Here is a 21,158-nt window from a genome sequence, read left to right as displayed (position 1 = left end):
CTTTTTTATTTTTAATCTTTTTTTAAATGGAAGAGATTAAACGCAACGCCACTTTCTTTGAGCGTGAAGTAAAAATATTATTTTACAAAGAGAGAAACTCAGGACCTCTGTGAGTTTGACAGATGTTTGTAGATGCACTGCAAAATTAAGATTACAAGGCAACACAAGAGGCTGAAAGTTTCCTGCTTACATTAAATATTAGTTTCGTGTCTGTCTGTGTGATATATGCTGTAAACATAAGTCAAACTACGATAACGAATAATTCTCACAATAAACATTAAGATTCTTATGAGCATCCAGTGGGTAGCTCTCTCTGGCGAAAAGAGAACAATAAAAATGAGAGGAAACAGCTTTTAAATGTTTTAATACAGATATTTAATTGTAGGGTACTCAACTCTAGAAAAATAAATTATAAATCTAGAAAACTTAGCACATACACAAATAGCACAAACCTACATTTTCAAGAAGAGGACATCACTGCAGATGTCAAGACATATTTTCTATTATAAATAGTATATGAGAAAATGAAAGTGATTATATCACATAACGTATAATTTATTGTAGGTGTACTTTTCAAATAAAAATCAATCTGTCTTGACATTTAATATCACAACAGATCATATCTTATTTATTAAACATATCTAAATGATAATATCTATTATCACAGTTTATGTTTCTGATTTATAGTATAGTATTTAATAGAAACATAAACTCTTGGAAGTTTTTTTTCAGTAATATACCATCTACTTTATTGTTAACATGTCACTGTCAACATGACACTCAAGCTCAAGCTTCCTCTGCAGCAACCATCCTCTCAATAGCAGCCCAGTCAATTTTGCTAAGGCTGCTGCTGGCACTCTCAGACAGGTTGTCCAGCCAGTCCATCCATGACACACCAGCACTGGCACCATCTTCCTGCGTGGCCGAACCCTGAGAAGTTTACAACAATGCAGGAAAACTAGATATGAAAATACATCATGGACATGGAAGTAATATTACTGTTACTTAGAAGAAGTGCAACATTCCTCTCAGATATATGCTAATATTTGATGAAATATGTGATTCTTACTATATTAGACTCTGACTCATCTAGGCCCAAAAGCCTATTCAGTTCTGAGGTGGGCTCCCAAAGGTTCACCTCTTCTCTGTCTTCTGTCTTTGTCTGCTCCCTCTGGACTCCTCTCCTTACAGCAGTCCCTCCTGAAGGACTTTTGTTCAACTGCATCTTTCTCTGGTAGCCGACATGCTGTTCGTCACTCTGGTTAGCTCTGATCAGTTTAGTGTGGCTCTTTGTGTCAGTGAGCATTCCACGTCTGGTCACCTGAGACAGACGGTCCCTTGGCAGAGAGGAAACTAATACCGAAAATCACACATGGTTTTATCAAGTTTTATCCTGTTCTCTTTCATGGCATTAAGTGGTAAAACATTTATCAAAGTATCAAAGTGTTTTTTTTACAGGCGAACAAATCAGTTTAGTTGAATTTCATTACAATACCTGGTCTATGTAGTCCCAGTCTCTTGTGGTGATCCTCTGAAGGCCGTGCCTGCACTTCAGCAGTCCATGGGTGAAGGTGGGGCTGAATTTGCCCTGACTGGGACTTAAGACTTCTTTTATCAGTGGCAAGCGCACTGTGAACCCTAACAGAAAGATATTACTTCCATTAGCAAATATAGATAATTCCAGGTATTTAGAATGAACATGCAAAACATGTTTGGGTCTGTACAGATTCTGATCATTGTGGCACAATTAATTAATGAATGATTGGTTTGAATTCTTTGTCAGAACGCAATTACTATTTAATGAAGCAAGAACCCGGTCATATTACTGTGGCAGACGATACCTGTAAGTGCTGCCAGGTGGTGGAGTGGAGGTGGAGGGCAATGGAGGACGTTCAGGCTGTGAAGAACTGCGTATGATCGGAGGAGTGGTGGAGCAGCCAGTGACCAGAGAACAAGCGTCACGGGTCCTCTGGTTGTATTGCTCCAGAAGCATGAGCCTATTAAACCAAATAAATAACAGTTAATGTTCCCATATGTGCATGACTCCGGTGCATAGACAATGCAACAAGGTACACACTTTTCTTTTTCCTCTCTGGTTCTCCAGTTGGGTGCTCGATTTTTGTTTGTTGATTTCTGTAGAAAGACAGGGTATATCAGGTGAATGACAACATGGATGTAATAGTAAAAGAATGAAATATCATTTCTAATAAATAGGCGACCACATCTCACCATTTTTCCAGAGGCAGAGAAAGGTTTATGTTCGCTCTCCCTGAGGCTTTCTCTGTGTTTTTGATAAACAGCCAGTCTTTCCCTCTGTTTCCTTCTCATCCAGATTCTCAGTTCTCTCCTCTCATCCTCTGGAAGAACACTTTTCTGTGACATCCAGCTACTTTGTTGCTGATCCAGCCTGCTGTGGGTCACATTTCTTTTCAGCTCAGCAATACTAATAGTTGTTATACTCACACAGGTTGAAGTAGTCATTTGTTTACCATACCTGCTATGGTGTGCAGTCTGTGAAGTGGACAAATCCAGGTCAGTCGGAGATAAATACCCTTCCTTTACCAACTCGTCTAAGATCTCTGCTGTATCTGATAGCCCAGTCTGACCCAGATTCTCATCTTCCCATCTGGAGATTGACAGGTAGAGGGCAGAGCATTGTGAAAAGGGAGATCCATAAATGATAATGCATGTCACAGTACAGTTACAAGACTTCGGACAAAACTTAAACTTACACAAGAGATATTCCAGATGCTTCAGTCAACTGATCTTTCATTTCTGTGGGATAAACATAAACATTATACAGACGAAACAGTATCTTTTAACATTATGACTGCACAGTGAAAATAACCGTGTCGTATAGAAGAATAAATTTTAATAAATTGCATCTTTACTTGGAGGGGTGTGAAGGCAGGAAGGACCAGCTCTGTGACTGTGAGAAGGCATGAAAGGTTTTCTTTCAGGAGTGCAGGAGTCACTATGAACCACATATTTGTCTTCCTGATTTTCCTCTTCCTCTTTACAGGTACTCGGGTCAGTTACAATGTCAGATTGTTGTGTCCATGCTATTACAGACAGAGAATATACACATGACATTTTCAGAGGCCTATGGAGGTCTTTTAAACAATGCTACCATGTTATATGTTTCTCTAGGCACACCTTCCCGTGGGACAGACAGTCTAACAGTTTTTTTTATTCCTGTGGTGCTCTTCACAGCAGGAGCCAAGACTGGGGTGAGATTTTCGATGGTGTTCACCAGCTACACAAAGACAAAACAAGAAGATCAAGAAATTATCTATGACATGCATAAACGGGTCAGTCTTAGCAGCCAATATGTACAACTGGGTGTAAAATTTAAAAAAAAACAACAGAAATAATAATAATTATTATTATAGTAATAATAATACCATCCTAGAGTTGGAAAAGTCCATCTCCAGATGGTCTGCAATGTTCTGTAGAGCAGCCAACTGGGCATCCAGCTCTGACAGGCGAGAGGAGAACCAGACTGCAGGAGGTGAGGAGGAGGCTCTGTGAGGTCCAACACTCTGCGTCCTTATGGCTTGACAGATCTCAGAGTCAGATGGATCTGCCATGTCTTGTGGAGTGATTCTCTCTGGATCTGTACTGGGCTCCATGTAGCTGCGTAATGGAGAATCCTCAGGGATATCTAGGGGATACCATAAACAGATATTTAGACCAAAATTTTACCATCAGTGTTTTGTTTCACCACAAGTCTGACATTATTAAATATAAAGAAATGAACGTGTACGATTCTCAAAATAATGACCTGGGTGAGTGGTGGGTTTCAGGAGATTATCTGTAATTGTGATTGAGGGTTGTGGATCAGTAGGAGCAGCAGCAGCATCAGCGCTCCTAATAACAGAAGTTGCAAGAACATGTAGCTGAGCAGAAGTGGGTGAAGGAGGGCGGATGGAAGGAACGTCCTGTGCTCCTGGGCTGAGACACAGCGGCAAATCATGGTGTAGTGCTTTGTCTTCTAGATCCAAGACACTTATGAACTGCCGACCATGCAGATCCTGAGACAAAGACCAAATAAACAGAAATGTATTATAATATCATAGCCCGAAATGTAAGTTGCATTCTACACACTGAATACTAGGCACTAGTATTTTTTTACCATGTTTGTTTCACAGTTTAATTAGGGGGGATGATCTATTTAGACACAGATTTAGAGTCTAAAAGCACCATTTGCAGGTCCTAAAAGGTGTACTGCTCCATATATAGGGCAGAGTCCACCTTCGTGCCTGGCCTCTTACCAGAATCCTCTCTGGTTTCTTTGGGGTCTCCTCTGTCTCTCGAACAGGATGTTCATTGCAAATCTGGAAATTCTGTGAACTTTGTGCTGTACGGGAAAAAAAACCAAAACGTTTAACTCTATAATGTATCCTCAAAAATAAAATGTAGAGTGCTGTCCTTGCAGGTACAGTTTCATATCAACTTACATTTAGGGCTACAAGTAGTCTCAGAGGCAGACACGGCTTTATCCACAAGTGTGGGAGGACAAGCTGAAAGAAAAAAAATAGTCAACACGTTACTTGCACAGAATCTAGGTTTTGGGAATCATGCACTTAAAACTAATCCTATATTTTTATTAAATACATCAAAAAAGCATTTTTTAATACCAAATTTTTGTTCAATTAAAAATACAACAGCTGTGTGATAACATTACAACTGTGCAAAACTATTACAGTTTTAACACTGTATAAATCCTCATTCACCTGGATCTGTGTTGGTGAAAGCATCATGGCACTCTGGGGGTCTTTTACACGTGGAAGCAAAGGCATGGAGCTCAGCTGAAGTGGACATGGCCTTGTCCAATAATCTCTCACCAGTTAGCAAAGAGTCAAAGGATCCTTGGAGTTGAAGTTAATTTGAAAAAAAATAGCAACAATGACAAATCAACAGAATTGTAAATATAACATTGTCTGGTTAAGGACTATGCAACTGTGCAACACATGTAAGACTAAGGACCTTAGTCCTTAATGTGGCAGAAGAAAGCTCAAACCCATCTGCACTTAATCAAAACGTAATCAGTGCAGAGCCATAAAAGAAACTGCAGTGCAGAGTGCAGATAACTGTTCTTCCTCTGAGATGTAGCAGTGGGTGTTTGTCTTGCATTTTTCAATTCATCACAAAAACAATAAATTGCTGGTCTTTTTTTTTTTACTGCTACACAATCCACTCGGTTTCTAGTGCTGCCAATCAAATACTAATCTATTACCTGGCAAAATACTGAATGTAGTTACTTGCCTTTTCTTCCTTTTCAGTTTGGGACCTAAACCATCTGACGACACAGTAAATGGTCTGTCCATGCAAAAGATATGTATGTGAGACTTACCAAGAGGAATGGCAAAGTCATGTCCAGGGGTGATCTCCTCTGCAACTGTAGGCTTTTCATTTACCGGCTCATCTGTTGGCTGTAGATAAATCAGAACAAACAAATGACAGAGTGGAATAACAATTTAATGTTGTTAATAGTACAAAATACTTATGAAAATGTATTTTGTTTTACCTCTTGCATAGGAATGATGGACTCATTTGGTCTGAATGTGACCTCTGCTTTTCTTGCCCTCCCCGCCTTCTCCTCTCTCCTCTTCTGCCTACAAACACACAGCAAGCACAGTTAGTAAAATAATCAGAATCAAGAAAACCACGATCAATAACATCACAACACAACAACACAAATAATATATCTGATTGCCTCTTGCTGGAGTTAGAGCTGGGAGAAGTGGTAGCTGGTCTACTGCTTTCAGTAGGTGGGTCTGCTCTGAGCAGCTGCAGTCGAGCCTCTTCAGTGTTTTGCTTCCCAATCACTGAACTTGCCAACTCCTCCATGGAGATGAGACGGGTCATTTGGGTCGAAGGAGCTGCCTGGGGCAAAATCTGTTGTGGAGGCAAGAAATCTACACATAAATTACCATACAAGAATTCATGATACCTAATTGAAACATTTTGAAATAGTAGACATATTACTTGCCATTTTTGGTCGAGACTCTATATGTAGAAGCTTGATCACAGGTGTTTCTCCAATTGGAGCTGCAAAGACAGTGAATGGCCTAGAAGAAGATGGTGAGGGTAGTTTAGGGAACGTTATGTTGCTGTGTTGAACAGGCTGACAGTGCAGCAGGCGAAGGCCCTGCATTGGTGCAGGTGTGTGAGCTGTTAAAGAAGGAGGAAGTAATGAAAACTCCTGTCCCCTGGACCTCTCTGATGTCTGAATCTGAGGTTGAGAGCTCCTGGGAGCTGCATCATATGGACGATTAAAACTGAGTTGTCTTCTTGGAACGGAAGACCTATTTCTATTTTCTTCTTCTGCCCTCTTTGCGGCACCTTGGTGACTGTGTTTAAGCTTGGGCTGATTGGATTCTAGAGTTGCAGGGTTTGCAGTGAGCAGCGTGTGGGACACTTGGGCTGGAGGATAGGGCGGGGCACTCTGTTGGGGCAATGGAGGACGGTGGAGCTGAAGTAACTTCAGGCCCAAGACCTGGGGAGCAGGGTCATTTTGTATGCCATCAGAAGGCAGGAGCACAGGAGCACTCAGGACAGCGTGGCTGATGTCAGTAGTGGCCAGGAGTCCCTGGGAGGATGGGATTAACCTCCTGCTCTGTCTAACCTGGTTTTCAGGTGACTCTGCCTGGACAGAGAGTGGCTGCATTTCCTGAAAAAACAGAAATTGTGTTTAGCTTGAATTCACTATGATGTAAATATTGTTTACACAGACACACAATGTCACAACTTAAAAATACATTTGACCAATACCTGATAATTTACACCTGCACCACTGGCAGTGGAGGGTATTTTCCTGGTGATTTGATGCTGGCAATCTGTCGGAAAGGTTTTCCCTGAGCACTGTACAGCCGGCTGGTCTGCAAACATGCATGCAGTGGCCTGACTGAAGTGAGGGTTGTTGGATCCTGAACTTGGCACAGAAATGGTGGTTTGAACAGGCAAGGCATTGGGGCGAGGGATGAAACTGGTTGCATAAGATGATGGCACATTAGGGTGTGAGGAGTCCATGTTAGACTGAGCCAAAGAAGAGCTCTGCTGGGCAAGTTGCAGGTTGGAAAATGAAGCTCCTAAAACTTCCATCAGGCTCATGTAGTTAATATTCTGCAACAAAGGACACAAATACTTCAGGTAAGTATCATAAGATACAGTCGACTGTCAATCTTCCCTTTCAGTCAGTCTGCTCTTACCTGAACCAGTCTAAATAAGTCTTCACCCAGTCGCTGTCTCATTGGTGGAGTATGAGAGGACGACGGCTGATTGGGAGCTGTAAAAACAGCAGTAGGTCCACCAGCTGTGGAGCTTTGTGGCTGAAGGCTTGGAGGATCTACAGGTGTATTGGGGAGCAGCCCTCCAGTTGAATCAGGAAGCTCTGCATGAACCGAGGCCTCAGGCTGGACAGTAGGAAGAGCTTGGGGCTGTGGGTGTGGAGGAGCTTGTAGACTTCTAGGATGACAGAACAGAACAGACTTTAAGAACAGAATTTAAGGATCCAGTTTCTGGCCTGTGGTTCCACCAACAATTTTTTAATGTGTAAATAACTTAACAAGGAAAATCTTTTATTCTACTTTTATAGTTTATAGTGTGGTGTTGAAGAGTTGCTGCAAAGTATAACTATAGAAAATATTACACAACATGATTAAAATGTTTTTAAAAAAATGACGAAAAAAAACTGCTATAATTTTGACCCTAATGTACTGCAGTAATGGCTCTCCTTTGGAAGAAATGTTTTAAACGTTTACTTCTGTTCTTCCAAAGTAAATAAGTTAAATGAGAAACATTAAAAACTCACAGAGAGGTCGAGCTGGAAATATCCTCTGAAAAGTCCAGGTCTGCAAGCCTTAAACTCTGGAAAGGACAAAAATAACTGTTCTTTGTGTTTCGATAACCTTAATGATAAATATGAGTGAGATATGAATGAGAATCCTGAATGGCAATATTCACCGTTTCAGGTGTGCAGATGTTTCCATGGGAAACAGAGGATGACATTTCCAATCCCTCACTGTCACTACTTTTGCCTACAAATATGAAGCACATCAGTTAATATTCTCTGTTATTAAGGTCTGCATTCCAGCTGTTTTTATGGTCCAATATAACTCAGTATCATACCTTCTTTTTCAGGTGTAACATCTAAGTCATCGAGAGATGGATTTTGTGAACTGAACTGTCTCTGCTGAGCATCACAAGTCAGTTGATCCTGCTCATCAGGCCTCCTGTGACATGTCAGTTCCTCTGGTTCATCTGTATATGAACCACTGCAGGGAAACAAACCGTATATATAAATACAGTAGATTCTTTATATAAACAGTTAAATGAAAAGCAACTAACATATCGGTTACCATTTGGCCCAGTTTCAAGCATTTGTAAATAAAAACGTGGGGCACTCACATGGACTGCTCTCCTTGCTGTTGATTGTGATCAAGACCAGTGATGGCTGACCCAGGGTAGCCTGTATCAACACTGCTCTCTCTCTCCAGATTCCTGTCCACCTCAGGTTGCAGCGTAGGGGCTACAGTCCAATGTGTTTCTGGAACCTGGATGTGGGCACTGTAGAGGTCTGTGCCGAGTAGAGCACTGTACCTCCACTCCAGTAAGCTGAGGGAAGTGAGGACAGCAGGCGCTGAGGCTTTGACACGTATCACTACTCCTTCATCAGCTGTTTGTCCAACCCCTCCTCCCCTCTCTTTCTTCTTTTTGCCATGATGTCCCAGTAGCACCCTCCTATCAGCCCAGCGTACCATCCATTCCAGCAGCCTCCCCAGATCTGGAAACTGAGCATCTAATTTGGGGTCCAGGCCTTGCTGCAGTTCAATCACAGCTTCCACAGACGATGAGGAGCCAATTATCAAGCTCTCTGATGGCTGCCCCACAGGAAAGGCACTTTGAGTAGAGCAAGTTTCAGAACCAGAGTGGCCTCCTTTCATTTTTTGGGTTAAAGGCACATTGCTTTGCTGTCGGAGACCAAACAAACCTTTTTGCTTGCCAGTTCTCAGCCCCGGAAGGGAGCTGACAGAAAGATTAGTTCTGGATATGGGGGCTTCACTCCAGATGGAAGACGTTTGCGGTTCAGGTGTTGTACTTTGTTTAATGGGCTTGTAGCAGCACCCAGCTCGGAAAACTGGAGGGTCATTGCTCCAGGGTTTTCTCCCGGGATGATGGCCATCTCTTTGACGCCGATGAATAGTTGTGAGCACATCAAAAGTGAGAGAATGCAACTCTCTCTCCCTCAGTTGGGAGGAGAAGCCCTTCAGCAAAGGAAGTTCACTGCCTGGGTCCCCTCCATCAGCACTGTCTTTCTCTAGCACGTAGCTGAGGAAGAGCTCCAGGAAGTTTAAATACTCTTCATCTTCCAGCTCAAACTCCCAGGTTCCAACCACTGGTAGGGAGGACTTCTCATTTCTCTTGGTATCATCTGGGTGAGTCTCCTCCTGAATGGCACTTTCGATCTTTACAACAGTCTTCTTCACATATTCTCTGTCTCTTACTTTTTTTGCTTTTTTGTCCCTGAAAAAAAAAACAGAGAACAGAATAAGGTATAATATACAGTAGATGAAGATGATACGTTGTGAGAGTGATAGTAGTGCCACTGTTCCACACTGCCTACTTGGTTATGGGCTGGCGATGCTGCACAGGGGAGATAGCCTCAGATGTATTCTCTGCTGTGTCTCCATCACTGCACACTGGAGGGAATCCACAGTCAGTTAAAGTGCTAGTGCTCAGACTTGTACCCAGTGAGAGTTGCCTCAACATGGCCATCCCATGTTTGCTTCCCCTGTCCTCCTCCTCCTCCTCTTTCTCCCACAGATGGAGTTCAGGTGGGGCCAGGTGCCTCCGCAAACGCCCAAGATGTTTTCTCCTCTGCCTGTGTTTGTCTTGAATCAGAATCATCATCAACTCATTCCCCTCCTCTTCTTCACTTTCTGGAAACAGAGAACAGAAAGAATGACATAGAGATACATTTAAAAATATGTTTAAAAATATGTTTTAGGAAGTCATGGATAATGAATAATAATGAAGTTCATTTGATTGCACCTTTCAAAACCAATCTTCAAGTTGAAGCATTCCAAATATAAAATTGTCACACAAAAACATTAACACTTTTCTAAGGTTAACCAATAAAAATTTGTTTTACGATGTGATTTAAAAAAAGAGGTATTCATACCAAGGACATTGCATTGCCTCAGTCTCTGCAGCAGTGAGTTATACTTTTCTCTCAGAGGGACTCTAACAGACTCTTCCTCCTCGGGGAAAGCTTGCACTAGCATGTCTGCCACCTAATAAAAAGAACAGGCAAGGAAGAGAAATTTACTCACTCAATATCAGTCTGTTTTACTTTAGTAAACACTGCTTATGTAAGAAAAGGGTAGAAAAAGTAATTTTACCAAAGAGACAGGAGGTAGTTCAGACACAAGGCTGAGAAGTATGTCCTGGAGAACTTCTTCAGCATTGAGGAAGCAAGAGAAAGGGAGAAATCGGCAGGCCCAGCTGAGAGCGTCTACACAGCTAGATCTCATTTCTGAATCACCAGGGATCTATGAGACATGGACACAAACACACACACACAGACATAGGGCATCAATAGCTGAGGATATTTACAGAAATATGTCACACACCCAAACACAAATATAATACCTGTTCATCTCTTGCACGCTGTCTGGCAGCCTGATACTTCCTGCAGGAAATGGAGAGTTGGTCCCTGACATGCAGCATCCAACATAGACCACACAACTCCCTGAAACAGACTGGTAGCAGAAATATAGTTAATTAAGTACTGTCTCAAAGCTGATTATTGATTATGATATCCACATTGCATTTTAAGTGGCATCTTACTAATAGTTTGGATGGTATCAGGGTCCAAATGACCGTCCTTGTTGGGCCCCCGTCTGAAGAAACCACTGCGGGTGACCAACTTCATCAGGCCCTCTGGGAAAGCTCTCTCTTCTTCAGCAGCAGCTGGATATGAGTACTTCTTCCTGATCTGAAAGCAACATCAGATATTTCCACTATTTAAGATGTCATGGCACTTCATAACAAAGTGTATTTGTCACATTTTCAACACCATCAGTAGGTGAATCCTCTTACTAAATCAGATAAAAACCCTTCAGCCCTGTAAAATACCTTATGTAGTAGGTGTCTGGCACGGCGCAAATGGGTGATGTACCACTCGGCAGCAGGATGGCAACAACGAGCAGATCTCAGAAGTAAAAGTAATCTTTGGAGAACCCCAGACACTTTGTGGCGTAATGCAAGTTCTGCCAACTGCCCTGTTGTCCCTAGTGGGTCCTGAAAATGAGACACAAACAACATTTAATATAGGATTTATATGTAAATGTAGGTAAAGGCTGGAACTCTGTTTCATGTACCTGTGTATTGGGGGAAGGCTGGGGGCAATAAAGAGGTGGGGAAGGTAGATACAGTCCATGTGGCACCAACATAGGCAGGCAGGAACACAAGTCTTTGGCTTTGTCCAGCAAGGAAGACAAGGGTGAAGACATAACATTCACTCCAGCCATGACTGACGCTTTCAGAATCTCCTGTATGGAAACCTGCAATAAATCCCAGTCTTCTCCTTCCAAAGGGTCTAGTAAAAAGAGGTGAGAAAGGATTACATTAAAATTAAAGAGTTTTAGGTGTGTTGTTGTTATCTTACAGTTGTCAGGTCTCACACACCTGTAAAGCTCTTATCACCATCCTCGTCCCTGTTCTCCTGGGAGTCAGAGTTATTGCCAAGAAGACACTCCAACTCAGCCTGAAAAATGCTCTCTGCTTCCAAAACTGCAGGGAGGTGGAGCTCTCTCCTCCTCAGCCTGTCATAAAAGATGTCACTGGCATGTTCATGAAAACAAATATGGTAAAATTTTGAAATCAGATTTAAAAATTGTATATTCTAGCACTGGCTACAAGTAAGCAGAGACCTGCACCACACACTTATTCTCTCACTGATTATATTGTATGCTTCTTTCACACTGACCGAGCAAAGTCGAAGTGGTCAGTGCAGTAGCTTGTATAGGCCAGACTCAGAGACACTGCTGTCTTCCAGTCCCCGAGATGGTAAGCCAACCACACAGCCTCAGGAAGCAGACCCCCTAGCAGGAGCAGGTCCAGGGCGTAGTCCACTGTCCACACTTCTGACAGATGCTGTCGTCGAACTGCTGTAGCCACCTCCTCCTGGCAAAGTGGCACCAAGCGCCCGACACTGGGGGCTGGGAAAAGGCATATTACCAAACAATCAATATTAATGAAGAAATAATCTTTTTAACTGATAAACAGTTTTTGGAAACATACCATTAGGTAAATGTAGTGGAGGCAGGACAGCAACATTGTGAGGGGGCGGGATGTGGAGGGGCTGGTTGGCAAAATAAGACGCCATGAATCTCCCCAGGGTCTGAACCACTGCAGAGGCTGTGTCATTGTGAAGGTCCATCGGGAGCCACGGCAAAGGAACAGCATCTCCTGCAAGACACACCGACAGGGCTAGTAATTAACGTGTATTAGTTACACAGTGAGGTACACTTGTTTTTTGTATAATCACTGAGAAATAAGGGCAGATTTATACTCTGCAGCTCTACAGCTTGACATTTTAGACAATGTGTCATACCTTAATAATGCATTTAAGTAAACTGCACTGGCAGTGACTCACATATGAAAACTCTATAAAAGACAGAGCAATTATTGGCCATGGCTGACCTGTTACGCAGGTCATGTTGTCCTTCTGGTGTCCAGCCCTGTGAAGTATTAGGCGTGCCATGTGGTCCCCCATCTCCTGGGCTTCCCTTAGACGGTACTGGGACAAGAGACTGTATAGGAGTGCCAGACAAAGCCGTGCCTCCTGGAAGACCCTACGATCACAACCTAATGAAAAGACAGGAATCCCATTTCAGACTTGATGTGAACTTATGGTGTACGTGAATGAAAAAATTGAAGCAACAGCTCTTACTTTTGTCACTCTCTTCACAAATTTGTGACCGCCAAGCATCAGCACTTTTTGCATATAAGCCACACAGGAAAAGATGTTCACCTGTGGGGGGGGGGGGGGGGGGGGGGGGAGAAGTGAGATGCTAAGAAACGACAGTAATTATTCAGACATATCTATTCTTCTAATTAATCTGAACCACTGTTAAATTACACTGTTGTCATTTATTTGGTTCATTTAGCTTTAAACCATCCAATTCTCAATAAACCAGGACATGTAAAAAAAAAAAAGTCCTTTAACACAAAATGGAACAACGTAAAAAGTCTATGTTTTATTTATTTCCTGCAGCTGGCACAATAACCATAGTCAGACCTGGGTAACTCAGCAGTGCAGGACCCTCCTCAAGCTTTTCTCCTGTTGCCTGCAGAGCTGTTTGGATCTGTGACATGATGACAGACAACTGTTGCTGTTCCTCCTCCCAGCCATCACAGCCTTTAAAGCTTTTCAGTTCTACGAGATACTGCTGGGTGATCTTGTACATCCACCGCCACACGCCAAACAATCTGACCAAAAAAGAAAATCATCAGTCTTGTTTGAAGCAGTGTTCAATTCCAGATAAAGCATGATGTGCAATTACTAAGACTAGTACCCACAACAACAAATAGTAGCCTATTGGCTCATATAAATGCTGGCTCTACCTGCTGGATGGTCGCTGGGGAACAGGCTGTGCCTGATGTGGTGAGCTGAGTGTCTTTTCTTTCTCATCCTGTAGCATATGCACATAGTGTACATCTGAAGACCAGAGCTGTAGTGGCTGGGAAATAGATTCCTTCTCTGCAGAGGACCAGACAGTTCTTTGCTGCAGGCTGTAGGTGTGGTCAAGAGAATCAGAAACCAACTGCAAGATATGCAGAGTGGTGGATAGACTTTGAGATGATAGCTGACAGTGACCAGTCTGATAGGAGTCAGGGTGAGGGTTCAGCAGGAGGCGTACCAGTCGTTTACTGAGCTCTACCACCAGCCCCAGGCAGCATGGCCCATGTGAGTGAGTGCTATCCCAAGGAAGAAAAGATAGTAGGGCCTTGATTAGATGAAGGAGGCAAGTAGACACTGAGGCATTCTTTTTTCCTGTGTGGGCCATGGAGCTGGGGATCAAATGGAGCAAAGCAGCAAATCGCACCACACAACAGAGCATATGCTTTAGCAGGCGAGATCTGTGTTCCACAGCATTTCCTAGAGACATGCTAAAAGCCCAGGCTGTTAGCAGCTTACGCTGGATTTTCCCAAGTTCGCGATGAAGAAGAGGAGTCCTACTCTCTGTTTCAGAGTCCTTATCATAATCTGGACCAGTAAAAAGTCCAGTGTCAGTGCGTGTGTCCAGGGCATGGAGTGTGTCAAACATTGAGGCAAACTCCAAACGACCGCCATCCTCGACATGAGAACCAGTAGGAGGTCCATCTAAATCAGAGTCATCCTCAAAGAAAGTCTAAGAAACCAAACAATCAAACATCAAGTCAAAGACAGCATACATAAGTGACTCAAGCCATTTATACAGCAGCATAATGTATTCTAACTCATGTGACGGACCTGTACTTTTTCAAGAAGCTCCTTGGTTCCAACCAGCGTCCCCTGGTCCTGCAGGAAAAGTGGCAAAGTGGATCCATGTGTAGCTGCTGACAAAACAGAGTCTGTGGCGTTGGGCCCACAGGTAACAGTAGGGTTGAGCGCCTCGAGGCTGATGTCAAGATTCAGGCAAGATGCAGACTCCAACCATGCCCTCACGTGGATCTGAAAATAATGTAAGTGAGGAAATTAAAAACAGTCCTGAAGAAAAGTTCATACAAAGGCTGAAGCTGAGTAAGATCCCTATTCCCACTCCTAGAAATCCCTGGTTTACCACCTGTGATTTATCCAGTATCCGGCTGGCCTTCTCGAGATCCTTGGTTGCGTCCTTAAGAAGTGTTTTCAGCAACATGGCAGGAGAAGGCCTATCTAGAACCCTCATTACTGTGGCCATGTAGCCATCAGACACAATGAGATACAACAGCCGTGGATGCCAGGTCACAGAATATCTCTGCCTCAGAACATCCCGCACAGACAAGCTAGAACTGGACAGAGAGGCCTCCCCTCTTCCTGCAGACACTGGTGGCCTGAAGAGAAAAAGCATGGTTGGTGGAAAAACAGAAACATATTACATATTGGAAATAAGACAAATATTAATTATAGTAAACCATCACATTTCACACTAATGTCACTAATGCCTCAAATGTATACCGGTACGTGACGAGAGGGTGCAGGGGTAGGAAGTGTGCAGGCCCAAAGTCAACATTGCAACCGGAGCTCGTTAGAGAGAGAAGCTCCCCAAGGCGAGCCAACATAAGAAGGGAGCCTCTCTTGAGAACACAAGCCAGGAAAAGGCCACTGGGTGACCAGCTCACACTGCCCACCCAGTAGGACCTAAAAGAAAACATATGTTAAATTCTTTTCTATATAAATATACACTGTCCATCAAAGTTGTAAAGACAGTTTTGATGACAGATGACATTCAGGTGATGTTAAACAGTCTAATGGCAATAATGTCCTGTTGTGTTACATCTTGGTAATGATTATACTGTTGTACAGACATTGTTTTCTTTCCTGGAAATGCCAGGATATGATCATTCCCTTCCAGTACATGTTATATTAAGACAGGCTGGAAATGACATACTGAACTCAGGCACAGTGTCAACACTACTTTGTTTATTTAAAGTACTGATGATTCAGTTATGTACCTTCACCAACAATCGTTACGCAATCTGAGTAAACAGATGTTGACTCCTACGTTAAGACTCTCACTGGCTGACCGCTGCACAACGCCGTGTACCAATACGTACTGTACCTTATGTATTTAGAGGGGATCTCCATTTTCTTACTTCCACATCCTCCAAGGTCACTTGAAACTGAGACAAAATTCTGTGTGCTCACATAGAGGACCTGTGTAGCCTGGTTTCAAAAGCAGGAAATACAAATCCTGAATCAGACTTCTACAGATGAATGGACCTGGAAAAAGAAACAAATGAGCCTGATGCTCACCTTTGGCTGTCTTTGATTCAGGACGATGGCTAACAGTCGGCCATCTGGGGAGAAGGCTGGTACCAAGGCCCCTCTAGACTTAACTGGTTGGCAGGGTGGGCTGAGACGAGACATGGGGTATGTTTTGGTGGCCCACTGAACGCTATATCCCACAGAACTGCAAGGAGAAATGCATATTTATTTTTTAATTCCGTAATATCGAGAAAAAGTCCTGAGTGTTGCGTAGACCTACTCACTCACCCCACTCTCATGTGGCCCTCTTCCCACTGAATTTTCAGACAGGTAACGATTAGCTTCTTCCCAGATGTGAAAACAAGGGCTGATAAGCAGGCATCACCAATTGCCTAAGGGAATTTTGGAAAAAGATCAAATAAGATACAAGGCCTGTAGAAAATAAGAAACAGACTGCAGGTCTGTAAAATTGTGCCAATGGTGGAAATAATACACCATATATCAAAAATGTACTCTTATTATGTGTACAGACCTCTGTCTTTACAAAAATTGTGTGTTGGGATGCTTCTTTGTCCTGTGAAGAAGGAAGCATGGTATCCTCAAGGGGCTGTATATGTGCCCATTTTCCCTTGACTGTGCCATCTCGTACTCCCATCAAATCCTTGACATCCACACATTCCCACAGGAAGACTTGTCCTGTTATAGCTACCAGTAGCACACGCATCCCATCTCCTGAAACCTGGAGAGACAGCCGCGTGGCATTTCCTGTGAAAACACACATACATCTATGATTTAGGATTTGATAATTCATTGAAATCTAACATAAACAGGGGTACTCTCAGTCTCCCACATCTTCCAATTGACTGCATATTGCAGTCTCACAGCTGTACTGGGATGATTATTGCAGTTTTCAGAAAAAGACTGTTGTGTATGTCACTAATACATACTGTGCATACTTTGAGCAGAAGTAATTATGTGATCTGTTTCTGGGGCTGCTGCAGCAGTCTTCAACAAATCTTTGTCCCTGTTCCACAGAAAGAGCTCTCCAGAGACCAAGAGTCCACAAAGCCACATTCCTAAAAAAACAAAAACAGATGAGTGTAAATGTACTCTCAGAAATGACTGATGACAGGTGTTTTGTTTTAAGTTCATACATTAAACTCACCATTGTGGGATGAAGCCATTATCACCACACTGTTAAGCAAAGGGTGGAGTTTAGGGGTCCTCTTCTTGGTGCGCCCAGACACCATGTTGATCTCACTGATCCGTTTGTCATCTAACAGGAACACAGACTCCTTCTCCTGTGGAGTGACATGACACAGGTTCACCGTCATTTTCCTCTGACAAAGGATAGCAAAGTTTTCGTGTCACGGGCCAAAATGCTTTTTCTTTACACTTGTCTCTTCTCACCTGGCCAAGCCAGCAGAATCGCGGCCACGGTTTTTTCCTTTTGATGCTGGACGACAAAACAACCTCCAACTTTAGCTCCATGTTTAAAAGATACCATCCCACCTTCGCGGTTCTGCATTCAGGAAAGGGTTAATTACAGGATCCCTCTAGACAAGCAAGACGGCACAAATCTATACGTTAGCAGACAAGCAACACGTTTATTTGCTGCACATGTAAACATTAACTACATAGCGTATCGTTTTTCAATAAGCGACTTTAAATAAGTCCCATATACTGATAATATTATGATGCCGTGTTATTAACCAATATTATCCATTGTTATCATACCGTTAACTAGCATTAGCCACCTAGCTAATTTTGCTTACAGCAGGGATCACCTCCGAAAAAAAGCCCAAACTGTGAACTTCAAATACATTGTTTATACTCACATGTTATGCTCATATGTTATGCTCGCATTAGATGGTTGAGAAAATGCAATATAACTGTGGTTACACGTTATAACGTAGCTAATCGTAAAATATTTCGAAACTCCCTCCGGTTCAGTAGCCAAAAGTGTTTCCCATGATCCTCTTGGAAGAAGCTTCAGCGCGTTGCCGTAGGAACCTTGATGTGGGATGTAACCGGATGTAACTAACCGACGCCTTGTGGAAAATAGTGGGATATTTATTATTTGCCCTCTATAATTGTAACTCAGTAATTCATCGTCTGTGACCACAGCTCTCAGACTGACAAGTTTAACCTAATAAAACATTAATTTTATGTCATTTGTGAGCTTTACTCACTCAGCTTGTTGTCTTCCTGGGAGGCTGAACTTACTAGTAGAGTTCCAAATTCTGACATACTCGTCCCTTGTTCGGTTGGAGACACTGAGACGAATTTGCGACGTTTTCCTCTGTCATGCAGTCCTACATGATAAGTGGAATAAACCAGTGGTGGGCAGAGCGAGGCTTCATGAAACGCTGAAACACCTGAAGCAGTCGTGTCGGGGCTTCGAAACAATGTCCGAAACCCGTCTCCACAGTGACACCTGGTGATCACGTGTTGATCTAAAACAATCTCGACAACGATTTAAACAAGTGTTTATGAATTATAACCACATGTTATTCGAGCAAGTTATAGTAAAGGAGTCAGTAATGTTTTGTCTGGCCTGCTGCCAATTTAGGTTCAAATCCTGGGTGGAGTGTGTATCTGTTGTAAGAGCCATTAAAATGAGTTTTAAAGTTTTGTGTGTGTGTGTGTGTGTGTGTGTGTGTGTGTGTGTGTGTGTGTGTGTGTGTGTTGTTTTTATTGACAACTGTCTGACAACACCTTTGAGCATGTACGCACCACAATGACACACAGTGGAGATTAACAGGAAAGCTGGACACCGCTAACTTCTAAACAGCATACACATACATCTCTGGTGAGTTCAATGAACTGGGATATAATAAATTACAGTCAATATGTAACAAACTCAATTTAGAACTCAGTTATGTTACGGTGAGGTGGGCTTTCTAACACAAAGTAACACAGGACCGTTTCATGTGTTTTTGGAGTCTTACCCAAAGACAGTCCAGTGAGGAGAGAGATTTTCCACTGGAACTTTCCAAAACGGTAGCCTCCAGTTCATCGTCTCTACTGCATTTACACCATCCCTGTGGCTGGGTAGCCGAGTAGCTGTTATAGCCTGTAGCTGACAGCAGGTTGTGCTCTCATACTGTCATCTGGTAGAAACCTCAGATGACTCTTTCTGTAAAAGTTGCTGCTGTCAGAGGTATATATTCACAAAGACAATCAAAAGTTAACATACTGTTCAAAGCCTATTTTATGTCCAGAAGCCTCATCAGAGAAATTAATTATATTATGACAAGGTAGTTTTTAAAAATGCAGTGTTATTTCCTGTAGCATGACTACATGAACACTACACGCAAGACTACTTATGATATCTCAAACGAGTCTTTTGGCTCTGCAGACTAAAATAAACTGAAACTGAAACTGTGCTGGGATAAGCACTCAGATCCTTTACTTAGGTAAAAGTACAAATACAACAATGTAAAAATACTTCATTACAAGCAAAAGTTTTGCCTTCAACTTACTTAAAAAAAAATACAGATCTGATATTAGAAATATATTCTTAAAGTATGAAAAGTGAGGAAAATGTCCTCTATGACCAATTTATTATACATCACTGTGATAGATGTGTAGACAGCATTTTACTGTTGTATCTGTTCAAGATGGCACTAGTTTAACTAATTTAGAAAGTTAGGTAGTTATTCCAGTAGCTAGGATTTGGGCCCTGCCAAAAAGTCACAAGATAAAATTGAGGGGTTGTGAGATGATTAGCAGGGAGGAAAGAAGAAGAAGAAACAAAAACAAGTTCTGCTACTCTTCAAGGAGTTATTTCAGTGAAACCATCTGAGAAGTTAAGAGAGAAAATCTCTAGACAAGATAAAACGGGCTCCAAGTAGATACAGCTATTTTGTAAGCAGTCACAATCCAAAAATGGTTAGAGCTGCAGATTTCTTCTTCAACGGTTTTATTGTTTGTTTTATACTTTATTTTATACTTATCATATATTTTTGCAACTATAAATGTCAGATAAATGTAATGGAACAGAAAGCACATTATTTACCTCTGAAATGTGGTGGGGTAAACCTGTAAGTAGCATGGAAGGAAATACAAATAAAATAGAAATATGTCAAAATTGTATTTAATTATAGTACTTTTACCTGAGTAAATGTACTTAGTTACATTACATATCCCAGTGACCTAGTTGTCCACAGAATAAATCACACAAAGGACCAAATATACATATATACTTGGACATTTAATTTGCACAGGTGAAACAGATTTACTGTCACAGTGAGGATATCTTCTAAAATTAAAATGTTGTCTGTAGATGTTGGAGTCTTTCAGCCCTCTGCACCCCTTCTGAATAAGGCCAACCTAAAAAAAAAACAAAAAAAAAAAAAGTAGGACACCATGAGGACATGCTGAGGCTGCTGCATTATGGGCTGGTCATAAATACAGTACAGGTAGAATATACAGTACATCCCCATCATCCCAACATCCTCTGGTCACATCAGCTGCTCGGCCAAACTCACACAGAATACTACAGAACCTCTGCAGAGCTTCTCCGATTTCCATAAAGAACTACAACATGGACTCAGACATGGATATGGTAAGCTCCGATATCTATATGCTTAAAAACCTAAAAGCCAAAATATTACACTCCTGTGAGTTAAATTTTTTTTATTTTGGACAAGTGAATGACCTATCCTGCCATAACAGATACCGTATCTGTTAAATTTTCATTTTGCATGAACAGTCAGTTGGTTATTGAAATCACTAAAGAAGATTGGTTTTGTGCTGCTGTTCTCGAGTTATTGTGCCATTTGTTCACTGAATGCTCCACTTCTGAAACTAATAGCCTCACAGCTTGTTCTGGCCTTCAGAGTCCTGCCCCTGCGACAGCAATCTGCTTGCTCACATGAATAAAGGATTAGTTGAAAGTTTAGTTGTTTGGGGACTAAATGAGCCTGTGAATATTTATTTGGACAAGTAGTGGATCAAGGACATATTGTCTAACTTGTCCTTCACTTTTCAGGAACAAGATTGCAATAGGCCATATCATTTAACTCTAATCAGACGGCGAGATTTTGAGGTGTGTGTACACAGTGTGTAATTTGACGGATAAAGTGTTAAGCTTTTGTAATTACTGATGCGCACTAACACCATGAGCCCTCAGTGCAGGAGCAAAGCCATGAAAGGAATTCAAAAATGTATGCTGTGTTTAAACAGAACAGTA

The 21,158-nt window shown here is 42.1% G+C and overlaps 1 protein-coding gene across 1 annotated transcript; it reads right to left on the bottom strand.

Annotated features, from left to right (window-relative positions):
- Window positions 1-391: 391 nt before the first annotated feature.
- Window positions 392-17,452, bottom strand: cplane1 (ciliogenesis and planar polarity effector 1). Its single transcript, XM_041058976.1, has 49 exons — window positions 17,372-17,452; window positions 17,127-17,262; window positions 16,918-17,037; window positions 16,494-16,726; window positions 16,250-16,353; window positions 16,010-16,166; window positions 15,816-15,919; window positions 15,212-15,394; window positions 14,838-15,087; window positions 14,525-14,725; window positions 13,636-14,423; window positions 13,310-13,500; window positions 12,962-13,042; window positions 12,712-12,876; window positions 12,310-12,477; window positions 11,996-12,227; window positions 11,695-11,831; window positions 11,388-11,605; window positions 11,143-11,307; window positions 10,855-11,002; window positions 10,657-10,766; window positions 10,407-10,556; window positions 10,187-10,298; window positions 9,629-9,944; window positions 8,413-9,528; window positions 8,134-8,279; window positions 7,969-8,042; window positions 7,817-7,872; window positions 7,215-7,470; window positions 6,778-7,128; window positions 5,996-6,676; window positions 5,720-5,901; window positions 5,531-5,618; window positions 5,357-5,435; window positions 4,737-4,871; window positions 4,461-4,523; window positions 4,275-4,360; window positions 3,785-4,034; window positions 3,405-3,664; window positions 3,157-3,256; window positions 2,892-3,062; window positions 2,733-2,775; window positions 2,495-2,626; window positions 2,230-2,410; window positions 2,078-2,133; window positions 1,842-1,997; window positions 1,496-1,638; window positions 1,070-1,353; window positions 392-930 (listed from the first exon to the last, which is right to left on the bottom strand). The coding sequence occupies exons 1-49, from the start codon at window positions 17,450-17,452 to the stop codon at window positions 787-789; spliced, it is 9,783 nt and encodes a 3,260-aa protein (XP_040914910.1). The 3' UTR covers window positions 392-786.
- Between the last annotated feature and the right edge of the window lie 3,706 nt (window positions 17,453-21,158).

Source organism: Toxotes jaculatrix, chromosome 16 (genome assembly GCF_017976425.1).
Source record: "Toxotes jaculatrix isolate fToxJac2 chromosome 16, fToxJac2.pri, whole genome shotgun sequence".
In the NCBI taxonomy this organism is placed as follows: Eukaryota; Metazoa; Chordata; class Actinopteri; family Toxotidae; genus Toxotes; species Toxotes jaculatrix.
The sequence above is the reverse complement of the archived record's forward strand: the minus strand, read 5'-3'. Positions and strand labels throughout refer to the sequence as shown.

Bases quoted from the DNA above. Each gene is read 5' to 3' on its own strand.
- cplane1 (XM_041058976.1), bottom strand. From the start codon at position 17,452: ATGGAGCTAAAGTTGGAGGTTGTTTTGTCGTCCAGCATCAAAAGGAAA. The intron at 13,043-13,309 runs GTCTGACTATGG...CCCCCCCCACAG, and splicing joins TGCACTGCTGAGTTACCCAG to GTGAACATCTTTTCCTGTGT. The intron at 7,873-7,968 runs GTGAATATTGCC...TGTCCTTTCCAG, and splicing joins ACATCTGCACACCTGAAACG to AGTTTAAGGCTTGCAGACCT.